A 13,953-nucleotide genomic window follows, 5' to 3' on the forward strand; every position below is an offset into this window, starting at 1 on the left:
TATTCAGTTAAAGCCTCATGGACATTTCCCTCAAAACAAAAGCTCATTAAGCCCATTAGGTCAAAGAATGACAATAGGATTATTCAAATTCCCATCGTGTGTTTGTGTATCACAGACTTGCAAGATGGTGGAAAAATCCCCAGTGGTTGAAACAAACTGAGTCAGAGGATACTTATTTTTTTATATTCATCTGTTTCCTCTCTGTGGCCTCTCCGCGCTCCGTGTGTGTTTTAGCTTTTCTCATACGCTGAATGCCTTCCACCGTGCGGCCCTCTGACCCCCCACCCCAGCAGCTGGCGTCTCCGTGAGGCCCTTGATGTTTGCACCGCCACCCTTTCAGTGTGGACCAAGCATTACGGTGTGACCCGTGCAGCTGAATGCATATACTGTATAGCAGACACAAGTGGAAGCGCAACATATGGGCTTTTGTTCAACTTGTATCTAGCTGGAAACTAAACTATTGTCTGTTTCCCTAAAAGCTCATTGCTCATTTATCGCCGCGTCCCCCTGACAAAATAACAGTGTTGGGGTTTGCTGTAAAATAAGGTTACATAAACGTCCTCCCCTTTTCTGAAGCCTGTATTAAAATGACAGGATCCTGTGAGCTGCTCCACTTTCTGGAGCGTGCATATTGGTCGCTCGGCGGTTAAAATTAAAACCCAGGCGTTCCTTGAGTACGATCCAAAATCACTGCCTACTTTTGGCTGTTTTATTAAAAACATCAGGTTCTTTTGGCTTCCTGGCGTTATTCTAAGAGATGGGGAGAGATTTGAAAAGTACATCTGAGTTGCACCAACAGTTTGGGGAAAGGCCTGTAGGAGCCTGCAGGAATGTTGTGAAATGTATGTTACTCTGATACACGTATGCGCAGGTCACATCTCCTGATCAAAAATAAATCCCAATGAAGGATTATTTATATTTTTTCTAATATATAAACCTAAAAATAACCTATATTTAAAATACATACATATCTATAAAATATACTGAGTAGCAGGCTTTGACGTTCAGGGGAGTGAATCTAAACTGACCTGTGATGAACTTATCCGCTGTGTTTCGCTGCCTCTCAGACTCTGTAGGACCCAGCGGAAAACTGCTCCGACCGGAGCGAGACGGAGCAGGAGAGAGGGAGAAAGCTGAGTGGGGAGAAGACGCTCTCAGATCAGTCAGTGGCTTCATGGAGTTATGTACCTCTGATCCGCCGCCATGGATTGCAATGCGCGATCACTCCTTTTCATTTTACCTCTTTTATTGTCCCGCGTTGTTCCCGTGTTCCCCATCATCTACCCCCCGAACGAAGGTAAGGGAAGTCTAAGACCTCGCAGACATGTGTGAGGCGCGTGTGCGCGTATGTATGTATCCATGTACTGTCTGTGTGTGTGTGTGTGTGTGTGTGTGTGTGTGTGTGTGTGTGTGCTCGCTCGCCTGTTCTGTGTTCATGGTGCGCTACCGAGCGCTCGCTACTGTCCAAATTATAGTGACAGCAATAATGGGATGACGAGAAGTGCGCGAGGGGGCGCGAATGACCGCTGGCTGTCGCCGTCTGATGCCCAACGCGCCGTAATTAGATACGAAACTTGAAAATAGATCCAAAACAAGCGGCGCAGCCTAATTTCGCCCCGTCGCCAAGTCCGGGTTTGTGCTCGTTGAAATTGGACCGAACGGGTCCAACGCGCGTCAGAGAGTAGTTAAGACGCGGAAACAAGTCCGATGTCTGCGTTTCCACGAGGGGTCCGTGTTGATTGGGTTTCTCTTTTTGGGGAAGACGCCCCAGTTCCGCCACCAGTCACCGATCGGAGGGCAATAAACGCACGATGAGCGCGCTCGCTTATACTGCGTAAAAACGCGGACGGGCAGTTTTATCGTCCCGTCCTAATCAGAACCGCAGACCGCTTTATGTAAAGTCTGCTCTGAATTTTACAGTACAATAATAGAGCAGTTTATATTTTAGGTTTAGTTTAGGGAGAGGAAGCGACGGCCGTGCGAGCGGCTTGTTGCCGTTTATTTCCACTTGCGCGGACTCCGGTACGTTGTTGAGCCGCGTTTTCCGGCTGCGTCTGGAGCAGTGGCGGAATAATTCACGCGGCTCCGCTCGCGACAGAATAACTTCTGCAAACACGTGAAACTACGTTGGAAACAGGGGAGAGAGTTTGAAAATAGCCACTCGCGAATTTACTGAATTAACTTTCTTTAAAGGCGATTCAAACGCATTCCCAGTGTTTTTTCCCCCGTTGAGGTTAAAGGTTTGTGTGCGGGGTCATAATGGATAGAAATGACAGCGCCTGCACTCGTGCTGAAGGTGCCGTGAGCTCTGTAAAGGTCAGTGCACGGGGGAGGCGTTTGCGTTCAAATTTGTGTCACAGTGTCCACAGTAACAATAATTGAAATGCAAAAACGTTTTGTAAAAATACAAGAAATTAAAAAAAAAGCACGAAGTTGCCTTCATGGACACACACGTCCCACGTTCTCCAACGGGGCTTAACTCGAGGTCAGGGAGGAACACATCAGCATAGATTTGAGTGTTAATTCCGTTAAAGTAATTAAACGAATCGGAACAAGATTTTTTTTTTATTTGCAGTAGGCGTGATAGTCTACAGTAATTAAACGCCGACACCGACACGTGAAGGCGCACAGATATGTGTTCTCATGGAAGGAACTGTGAAAGTAAGCGAGCAGCTGGATGGAGTCTGCTCGTTGTTGTAGGCTGTTTGGAAAGTTTTAGTCTCGGCCACGTCAAAGAGCAGCTCTAATCTGATAGAAACCCCCCAAAGGGCGAGTCAGGCCGAACTCCACAACCCAAATAAACTATCGATTGTGTGGTTTCCGTTTACTTTATTAGAATCGACAGCTTGTAATTGAAATGAGCAATAGGAAACGCGGTTTATTTTCACTAGGAACATGCTGAGGATTTACTCTAACACTTTAGAGGCAGGAACTTTTTTTTAAAAAAAAACTCTGAATTCGTCCCCGAACAAAATGTTGGCTGATGTTTATCAGTCGTGTTGACGTGACCGTATTCAGTCGTGTCTTCTGACTCCGGTGTCAGGCGGATATTGCGGATCTGCTGATGGGTGCGCAAAGCTGCATTCGCCGCACATGGAGACAATATGTTGGAATTATGATAACCTGTGAGTGACGTGGGAGGGTCTAACGCGGAAACAAACGAAAGCTGGCGGAGTCAAGGTCAACTCGGCCTACTGCAAAGTTTCTGCCGCTTTTTGAAACTCTTATTCATGATAGAACAATCAAACTTTGAGGTTTATAGGGAGTTACAGCTGTTATAGGACATCTGCGCGTTCACCCTTTAAATGAAACATACTGTAACTACATACGATGCACTTCACCCTGTCAAAATATGAAAACCATGGAAAAGGAGTGTGCGCGTGTCAGAGAGAGAGAGAGACCGAGAGAAAGAGAGAGAGAGAGAGATACTTGGTGAAGTTGTGGGCTCCGCGTGAGAGAGAGGGAGAATCAAATCCTTTAACTGGTGCTCAGGTCAATATGAACAGCGAACGACACTATGAAGAACAAATCAATTACAGCCCCCCCACGCTAACCTTCCCGGGACGTGTATCAGCCAGAGAGTGTCAGTGTCGAGCCGCACCGTCTCGACATTAAAGCCTATAGACGACCACACATGCACGAGATGTCACGTTCTGATGAAATGGTGGGACGAATATCGAAGGGAACAGACCAGTAGTTCCGTGTCCGACCCGCTTTATGGTCATTTGAACGAGCCACGATTAAACGCGGGCTGTGATTTTATTTGTTGCCTAGTGATGATTTAACAAAGCCAAGACACAGATGAGTAGGTTATTACGACAAAGTAATCAACACGACCAAAGTCTGAATAAGAAAATTTACTGGTTGTTAAAAAAAGCACAGCAGATTTTAATTATGCCCATTATTGTTATTATTCCCAGTGACAAACCTCGTCGCTCGCGCTCTTCACGTCTCTGACTTCAGTCAAGTCTCCTGCGTTGTGGATTTCACTGCTGAACTGACAGACGCGTAAACCAGCGTGTGCTACGCGGACCGAAGCTGCACTTGTAAATGAAAGCGATCGTTATCATTTCTGTAAACTCACGGCCGATAACAGCGTTTTCAGACAGGCCTGTTGGAGCTTGTGAGAAAGTTTCCCGTAAATTAAGAAATTAAATCAGAGGGAAGATGTCAAGCTCGACTCATACTGTTATTTTAATTCTCAATTAAAGGAAACCAGACGTTTAATTGCATTATTCTCACTTTTAGTCTATCTCGACTTTTCATCTATTTATTTCCACTTTTAGCCTTGAAGGTGTGGCTTTCATTAGGTCGTAACGATCTCATATAAAACCTTTAGAACAACTTGAGGAAAATCCCAGAGTGGCGCGGCTTCGTTTTTAACTGGCGACAGATGTCGGGTATCAGACGTAATTATAATTTTTCCTCCGCGTGAAATCGAAATTTGAAATAAAAACAAAGTGGCCGTTCGCCTTTCGCCCCCGAGCAGCGTGGCCCTTTGGGCTTGGCGTTGCCGCGCGCTGGCCCGCTGCCGGGCGCCGGGAGGCCGCGGGTATTTATAGGCGGCAGCGGGGACGCTCGGCCCGCAGAGCCCGGTACGTCGGTCCCGATGGGACCGATGGGCGTTTGGGAGCGACGGTACCTTTCACAGGTGCTGGGAATGTGTAAAATCCCCAGTTTGACTGCAGGTGGTTCCGGGTTTGCAGTGGGGATGAAATAATATATGTGTGAATGTGGCAAAAGAAAGAAAGAAAGAAAGAAAGAAAGAAAGAAAGAAAGAAAGAAAGAAAGAAAGAAAGAAAGAAAGAAAGGAAAATCAAATAGCGGAAGACGAAGGAATGGGGGCAGAGGGGCTGGGCGAGCAGCAGCAGCTACATCAGACACAGCGACTCTGCGCTTGAATAATTCATAATGGGAGGTGAACGCTTCACCCTTTAACACAGGCACGAGTCGCCCTGCTTCGCCTGCACTGCGGCCTGCCTGCCTCCACGTGCACCGAGCCGCGGCACACGCTAATCCGGCTCCCCGCTCCTCTCGTCCTAATTATAAGGGAGATACGAGACCAATGTGTAATCTGCTGCGTTTTATTCCGGGGCGACTGCTTCAGATGGGGGTATTCTGGGATGGAGCCATGTGTTGACTCCAGAGCAGCCTCTTTCTCTCTCTCTCTCTCTCTCTCTCTCTCTCTCTCTCGCTCGCTCGCCGTGACTGTGGCTCAGGAGCGCGTCGGCTGCGGCCGTCGGCGTCTTCCGCCGGGCGCGCGTGCGTCAGCGCCGGGCGCTAGCGGGCGATCTGTGGGAGCATCGATTTAGCGTTAGAGGCTGGATGAGGAGGAGGTCGACGCGGCGCTCAGCTGGGCCCAGCCTCGCTCCGCTGTTGATATTTCTGCATGTGCTCTGCCAGGAGCTCCCTGGTCCACGTTCCCCCCCAACAAAATCAATCCACCCCCATCAGTTCATGCTAGGATCTTGGAAGGCGTCCCGGCTGCCTCCCGGTGTCGTTCCTTCCACTTCCGCCTGTTCGGGGTCAGCGTGTGCGTGTGGGCGTTTGATGGCGGCCCGGGCATGTGTTATATATTGATTCACCTGTTTCTACCTCTGATGTTGCGCTGCCTCCCAGACAGGCTGGCTCAGTTTGCTATTAATACTCCTAGTTCTTGTTTAGACCCCCCCCCCCCCCCCCCCCCCCCCTGTGGGGTAGGGGGTATATGCCTGGCTAGCACTGGCGTGCTAACTGACTGAGCATCTTGGTTTCTGTAGCACCGTCGTCCTGGTTTCCCCGGCCAAGTGCAGCTGGAGGAGGAGGGGGAGGAGGAGGAGGGTGGGGGGCTTTTTCCCTCGTGCAATATGAGAGCCGTCTAATTTTCTGCTCTCAAATTCCCCCGCTCGGCTCAATTTGAGTGGTGGGCCCGGCTCGTTGGGAAATGTAAATTGGAAGCAATGACCCTGGATGCTGAGCCGCTATTATCTGACACGAACAGATATCTTCATTAGACTCTAATAGGAATGTGTCTGCTGCCACTCAACCGGCCGAGTGGCCCAGGTGAGTCTCAGCCCGGGAGGCTTTCGGAGGCGAGGGTTTCCGCGACCTTCTGCACGTGTGAGGCTAAGCTAACGTTCCCAGCGCCACCGTCGTCCTGTGTACATCTAGAATAGCTGAGCTTTCTGGCAGCGCGTTGAGTTACAGCTGCAGGGCCTGTCTGCGCTGCTGCTTCACTGGGCCTCGCGTGCTCACGCTCGCTCGTCCAAGTGTGTGTGTGTGTGTGTGTGTGTGTGTGTGTGTGTGTGTGTGTGTCCTCAGCAGGGTGAAGAGGAAGAGGCTGAGTCAGTGTCTGGTTCTAATGTAAAGGGAGAAACGGACGCCCTGTTAAAATAAAGATAAAATGTATTTAGAGGATTAACATCTGCAGCGTTTCATTGATTATTGTAGATTTATAATTTCCTTAATCGTGACAAGTGGGGACTCTGGAGCACAAGGCTGCCTCCACATTCCCTGCTCCATATGTCATGGTTTCTACTGACAGTTGTACTGGATGACAATCATTGACACCAGAGCTGTGTGTGTGTGTGTGTACTGTACGCTAAGAATAGAACATGCTTCAGATTATTTGTGTCAACGGTACGTCAGCGATTGCACAGAGTTCACAACAGTCGCCCGCGTGTTTGGCCGCGCGGCCGTGGTGGGCAGCGAAAGCGCGACGACCAGAAGGCCGTGGCGCTGTCATGCTAAGATTATATGAACCATGGACCATATGAAATTCGTATTGCAAACCCAAAGCCATCACAATATAGTATCTTAATCGCTCTCCATCAAATTCCAAGCATTGCGCGTCAGTTTCTCCGCCTGCTGCTGGTTTTGGATTGAAATGATGAATGTTGATTAAATAAAACATAATATAGTGATACAGTATGCTGTTTTAAATTGTGTTGTCAGTGTCTCCTGTTGAAGCTGTGACCGTGTGTTTGTGTGTGTGTGTGTGTGTGTGTGTGTGTGTGTGTGTGTGTGTGTGTTGCAGCTGTGTAAACAGTCGTGATCAGTGTGAGGCTGGGGATGCCTCCTGTGGGATTAGATAACAGCTAATTGAGGCTAACAAGGACTAGACCCTCACATGTTGTCTTTGCCCCCCCCTCCCTTTCTTTTCCCCACCACAGTCAACTTGTTAGACTCCAAAGCAAGCCAAGGGGAGCTGGGATGGATTTCCTACCCATCGCATGGGGTGAGTACCTTCCAACCTTCCATCTGTGTATTAACTTGCATAGCGTTTACATGTTGGGGGGGGGGGGGGGGGGGGGGGGTTGGCTTCAAAGACGAGCCGGGGTGTGGGGGTTCAGGCCGGCACCGCATGGAACCTGGACTTAAACTCCCGCGGTTCTCACAGTGTCGAGCCAAGTGCAGATTAACCCACTTCTCTTTAGGCCTTACTTTTTTGCCCGCTCTCCATCTCGCAGGTCAAAGGTTAAGCATTCAGAGCTTGCCATATGGTCAAGATGCTTAAAGCGAAAACGCACTGCATGTATGTACGGACGCGCATTGGAGCGTGTTGGTGTGTTTGTGTTTACAGAGAGATTAAGGCATTAAAGGATTTCAGGATGCAGACACAAAAGAATCCGCACAAGGACGTCGATAAGCTCAGTCCCCTTTTTTTAGAAAACATCAGTTCAACAACAGATACAGTGTCTTACTCCTGTTGCATGTAAACATTGCAATTCCATTGTTGGGATTTCACTCGTTAATACGTCTTTTGAAGTCATTCTGTCTGTCACACATCGTTCCATGCATCGTGTCAGCAGCGTTGCAGCAGTGTCGTCCCATGGTGTTGGAGAGCATCATCTATCAGCCTCTCCCTGTTACTGAAGTCCCTCCAGTGGGCTCTCAGTCACTGTTTATTTGTCTAACTAGTTAGACTACTGTGCCTCGGGGTTTGCCCACACACACAGACACACTCCCACACACACACACTTCCTTGTTTTGCCTTTATTAAGTGTTAGAATTACTCCTTGGCAGTGGCTTAAGGTGATCCAGTCATTTGTTCCACCGAGCTGCCAAACCCGGTTTCCCTCGGCCTCGTACGGCGCCGGCGACGTCCAAACACCCAGAGTTTCTCCACGAGGCTGAGCCTCAGTGTAATAAAAAGACGACTGTAGACTGTTTAAGATGCGTTTGGCCCCGAAGACGTTCGCGGACCACAAGGACAGGCGTGCGATCGCTTGGAAAGATGAGATTGATGTCGTGTTGGTGGAAGTAGCAGAAGGCGCAGCGTAGCTCCAGCACCGGACGCTGGAATGTGCGTCGGAGGCTGCTCTGCTTTATTTCAACGCCGTTGTTTGGACCGATTCAGATAAATAGCAGGCGGCTGGGTTTTTAAAAATGACGCGCGAATGAGCGATTATATTGAGAAGAGGAGAGGATGAAAAAGAGGTGGGGCGAGAGAGAGGGGGGGGGGGGGGGGGGGGGTTGAGGGGAGGAAAACAGAGAGAGGAGAGGGAAGGACGGGACGCGAGAGCGACGTGGGGAGAGATATTGCTGATGATCAAGTCCTCAAGGTGAATCATCTGTAATTACTCACGTCATCCACTGACTGCGCTCCGATAAGCAGCCTGCCCTGGGACACCGCCGCTCACAAATGATTTCTCATAATGTGGCAGTGGCACCGAGCCCACACACACACACACACACACACACACACACACACACACATACACAAACAGTCCCTCGCACTGATGGAGCGGCCGCGGCCATTGGCCCGTCGAGACACGACGTGCTCCAATCAGAACAAATTAAGAGCTTAGCCTCCCATGGACGTTCACTCCAGAGCCACCGACTGGACGGACGTGTGTGTGTGTGTGTGTGTGTGTGTGTGTGTGTGTGTGTGTGTATGTGTGTGTGTGTGTGTGTGATCCAGATATACTGTTATCTGTCTGGGAGGCAGGCTGATTGCTGAGCAGTGTCCAGGGGGCTTAGCCCTTTGCAAGACTAAAGAGTGTTAAAGAATACATTCTTGCGCGCTTTGAAAGCATTCTTCAGTAACGAGCCAACACCCCAGACACTGGCTCTGCATACAAAATAGAATTAATGGGCACATATGAAGTGAAGTCCATTTTTCATAGGAACCAACAGGGGACACGACTGCATTGTTGTATTTACCAGCTCTTCTGTGAACAGCTCGGGTTTGCAAGTAAGGGTTCCTACACACAAATGGGAGTTTAGGACACGTTAAAGAGCCAAAAACATTTATTATACTATAAGGCGTCATTTCAAAGACTAACTTCCCTTTGGTTTGAATCCCCTCGTCACGCTCTCAGGTGAAGGAGGGGATTGTGGGTGTTTTTCCGTTTTGGACCAGGGCCACTCTTCAGTCAGTCGTCTTTCTCTCTGTTTGCCTTTCCTCTCAAAGTAAAGGCCGCTGTTTCAACTTCTTTAGTCACCCAAGAGCTCCTAAAGCCCACCCCACACACACACATCCACGCACGTTACGGTGCCACCCCATCTGCAAATTCAACCTGAGCAGCACCCCCTCCACCCGTGCCCCCCGAAATAGAGAACGCAGAGAAAAGCCCATCCATAAACGAGGATTAGCGGGCGAGGGCGAGGGACGCGAGAGCAGAAAGAAGAGGAGGAGAGTAGAGGGAGAAAGGAGTTTTATTCACTTGTTCCCGGGGAAGGCAGGCGAACAGCAAACCTGCTGACTCACAGTATGAACTTTCATGCAGTTGTTCAAGGAATGTATCCGTTAGACTCAAATCAAAAGCTGCAAAAAAAAATGGCCCTGTCCATGGAACGAGTACGCGCAGTAACTCAAATGCGCTGCAGATGTGGTCCCTTCAAATGCTCTCGCTCCCCACATCCTTCCCCCAACGGCTGCCGACGTGTCCTTGAGCAAAGGCGTAAACAAGGGTTACCGCGAGGAGGCCTGCGTTCAGGTCCCCCCGTTGGTGGGAGCGGCTGGCCGTGTCCCCTGACTGACACGCAGCAGTTGTCGCGTCTGTGACCCCGTGACCTCTGCGGAGCCCGAGCGTGAGGCGGCCTCGCACTTGTTGCAGGTCCTTGTTTAAAATAAAGCTTTAGTCAGGACGATTCGGGCGAAGCTAAAACCCCACCGTCAGCGCTGTACAGAAAACCCCGGTGGCCGAGATTGTTACCTAAACGCACCGTTGGCGTATACTGCTCCATATACCGGTCTATTAACGCTCATTGACCCGCAGGCCTCCGCTGCATGCTGACTGTGTGACTCCCAGACGTGCCTGTGGCCAGTTGTAATGTCTCGAGCAGATCAAGTTCCCGCAGTCCATTTTACCGGTTCACTATTTACTGTTCTCCCACCTACAGCACAGATCAGAGGAAACCGGGGGCAGGCTGCCCCAGCTGTGACCATCGGGGTCAGGGGTCAAAGGTCACGAGGACCGGTGCAGTTTGCTAGTGTTGTTATATATCAATTACAGGGCGGGTGGAGAGGAGAGACGCCCCCTGCAGAGAGACAAAGGGGTGGCTGCTCGCTTTGGTCCTTTATCTGTCCTGTTTGACATCCAAACAGCTCCACACAGGCACAGTGGGAGTTGGCTGCGCTGGTGGCACAGCTTCCAGGCTGCGCAGAAAGGGAAATAAGGCCAAAAGAAACACACTCTCCAGACTCCAAATGTAGTTCTGAGTAGGACATTGATCAGAATTTATCTTTTACTCTCTGGTAACAAAGTCACAGGTTTGACTTTTTTTTAACCCTGATTGCATTTGACAACTCTTTCTCAAGGAGTCACCATTCTCAGTTTTCAATCTAAACCAGTTCACGATAGAAAGATATGAGTTTATAAAAGCTTAAATCAGGCAACATTATTACAACCCAAAAAAAAAGCTTCTTTGCAAGTAGAATTGTCGTAATATTGTGGTGTGATATTCACATATCGACACGTTGATTCAACTCTCTCTTAAATAATACGAGCTGTTTCAACATTGTGAACCGCTAATCGGATCTTCGCCGTCAGCCTCTGTCAGCGTCCACGTCTGCGTGTCGTCACATCGCGGTGGGGTCGAATGTTACTCTTATGCTCAGCTCCCTGCATCCTCCCCACTCAGTGCTGCCTAGTTCCCCCTGTTATTGTTAGACCTGTAGAGGGGCTGCGCTGCTCGCTGATGAATGAGGTGACGCCAAGAGAAGCGAGACCTGGGAGACTAAACACCAACGGAACCCCTTCCTTCGCTCCTCCCCTCACTTTGTCTCCCCCGTCTGTCTTCCAGGCCCTCTCTCTCTCTCTCTCTCTCTCGGGGGTGTTTCATTAACTTTGCCGTGAGATGAAAAGCGAGTGGCCCGTCCTTTAGGCCCGAGAGCTCCTCCAACCTCAGGCCAGATAGGCTTCACACCCACACGCGTGCACGCACACGTGCACGGCTGTAACGGAGAACCTCCACTTTCTCACCCCGTCATTAATTTCTCTGTCCAGGCTGAAAGCACCTGCTGCGTCTGCCCGCTATAGGACTTTAAACACTTCACATGAGCTTTATGTGAATATACTTAACTCTGTGTGTGTGGGGGGGGTTTATGTTTCCATTAATGCGTGTGTGAAAGGAGCGATAATTTATTTCCCACTTACCCAGAAACTCTCTCTCTCTCTCTCTCGCTTCATTTGGATACATTCATTCTGAATTTCATGGGAGTAAAAAAAAGCTGCAACAGCATCAGTTTACACATTTAAGCCCATTCATTCCAGTGATTGTCATTTTAACCACAATGAGCCCAGTGTTTCAGGTGTTTGCCCATTCATCATCGCTCTTACTCGCTGTTGATTTGCCTGGACACCGAAGGCAAAGCGCATGATCAATGAGTTGTCCCGCTGTGTTGGATTCAAAAGGAATGACCCCGCTTTCTCTCTCTCCTCTCCTCTCCCTCATTGCTTTCTCCCAGTGGAGGGAAAATGTAAGATAGACACGAACGTTCCTGGTCTACACTCACATCTGTCTGTTCTCCGTAGCTTCTTTTGTTTCCTATAGTGGATTCAGCACGTTTCCTTTTCAGTAGCAGTAGTTCTGTGATGCTAATAACTAAGAGCGCAGCTTGAGAGGCCTCACTTGTAGAGAAAAAACATGTTAGTTAAAGGGTGGGAAAAAAAACACTGCTACCAGATTTTGTTAATATTTAACAGCAATTAAGCAGTTTCACACAAATCTACTCAGAGTTTTTTTTTCTGTGAAATATTTCCACAGAGTCTAAATCTTGAAAATTTAGCTAAGGCAGCAAGTTTACTTTAAATTAATTAGGGTAATTTACAAGGAGTCTGGTAGCGTGATTTCTTTTTTCACCCTTAAGTTTATTTAGATGCTTAATATTCAGCAAGAGTGAATCTGAATCTAAATAATTAATCTCTAAATGCTTACAGGGTGGATATAACTTTGTTTTTCCTCTTTCTCTGTTATCTCCTTTTCTCTCATCTCTCCATATTCCCTCTCTTCCATTCGCTCCTCTTCCACTTGGCTCTAATTCTGTTGCTCCCTCTTCTTTTCACCCAAACAATTCCTTCTTTGCGATCACCCTCCTATAATTTTGTATATTTGCTATGTTGTGCTTGTTAATCAACCCTTTGCTACGCTTCCCTCTCTGTTCCCTCCACGTTTTCCGCCTTTATCTGCCTTCTTTATTTCCCGGTGTTTGGTTTTGTCCTCCTCTCCTGTTCTTTGTCTCTCTCTCCTCCACCTGTCCCTTTTCTCCATCTTTTTTTCAGTGGGAGGAGATCAGCGGGGTGGATGAACACTACACTCCCATCCGGACCTTCCAGGTCTGCAACGTGATGGAGTACAGCCAGAACAACTGGCTCCGCACCAACTGGATCCCGCGCCAGTCGGCCCAGAAGGTCTACGTGGAGCTGAAGTTCACGCTGAGGGACTGCAACTCCATCCCGTTGGTCCTGGGCACCTGCAAGGAGACCTTCAACCTCCACTACCTGGAGACGGACGACGACCAGGGCAGCCACTTCCGAGAGCACCAGTTCTCCAAGATCGACACCATCGCCGCGGACGAGAGCTTCACCCAAATGGACCTCGGCGACCGCATCCTCAAGCTCAACACCGAGGTGCGCGAGGTGGGTCCGATGACCAAGAAGGGCTTCTACCTGGCGTTCCAGGACGTGGGCGCCTGCGTAGCTTTGGTGTCAGTGAGGGTCTACTTTAAGAAGTGCCCAAACACCGTGAGGAACCTGGCCTCCTTCCCTGACACTGTACCCATAGACTCCCAGTCGCTAGTGGAGGTCAAAGGCTCGTGTGTCAATCACTCCAAAGAGGAGGAACCTCCACGAATGTACTGCAGCACAGAGGGGGAGTGGCTTGTGCCTATTGGAAAGTGTCTGTGTAACCCCGGCTACGAGGAGAGGAGCAACACCTGCCAAAGTAAGACTTTCAAAGTTTTTGTTCGAAACACCATGTGTGCTATAAGTGTTTCATCTCACACTTCATATCTGTCTGCACAGAACCTTCAGCGTCAAAGGCCCAAACCTCATGCATGCGCATATTTTGAAGGCGTATTTGTAATGCGTTCCAACAAACCCAACAATCCCAGAGCGTTGGATCAAAAGTGTCTAATAGTGCGTGTTTATTCCCGTGCATGCATGCGAAGTGTTAGCCAGGTTTTGGAGCGGTGGGTCGTGGTGTTCGGCAGCTCAGGAAGGGATCTTCTCCCTGACACATCATCAGCCATGGGAAGAGCTCGGCCGTAGGAGCAAAGATAAAGCAGGCGAGAGGCGTGGGCCGGAGTGGATGGTGAATAATGGAATAGTTGTGGCGATGGCTGCGGGTGTGAGCCGAGGCCCGAGTGGGCCGGCGCTGGCGTCTGGAGGTCCTCAGTCTCACCAGCATGTCCATCGTTGCCTCAGAGGTGGTTGAAAAAAGGATCCCGTCTGTCTGTCTGTCTGTCTGTCTGTCTGTCTGTCTGTCTGTCTGTCTGTCTGTCTGTCTGTCTGTCTGTCTGTCTGTCTG

The 13,953-nt window shown here is 49.4% G+C and overlaps 1 protein-coding gene across 4 annotated transcripts in view; it reads left to right on the forward strand.

The window, feature by feature from the left end:
• The first annotated feature begins 1,113 nt into the window (after window positions 1–1,113).
• The window catches only part of epha3 (eph receptor A3), a 65,079-nt gene continuing 52,239 nt past the window's right edge, over window positions 1,114–13,953 (forward strand). For 3 of the 4 annotated variants that reach the window (XM_055504910.1, XM_055504911.1, XM_041068748.2), the window contains exons 1-3: window positions 1,114–1,297; window positions 7,152–7,216; window positions 12,708–13,368. In XM_055504910.1, the coding sequence (XP_055360885.1) occupies window positions 1,204–1,297; window positions 7,152–7,216; window positions 12,708–13,368 (820 nt within the window). In that variant the 5' untranslated portion in view covers window positions 1,114–1,203. The remainder of the gene's footprint in view (window positions 1,298–7,151; window positions 7,217–12,707; window positions 13,369–13,953) is intronic. The other variant, XM_029135735.3, reaches the window with a different exon arrangement.

This window comes from Betta splendens, chromosome 21 (assembly GCF_900634795.4).
Source record: "Betta splendens chromosome 21, fBetSpl5.4, whole genome shotgun sequence".
NCBI classification, from domain to species: Eukaryota; Metazoa; Chordata; class Actinopteri; order Anabantiformes; family Osphronemidae; genus Betta; species Betta splendens.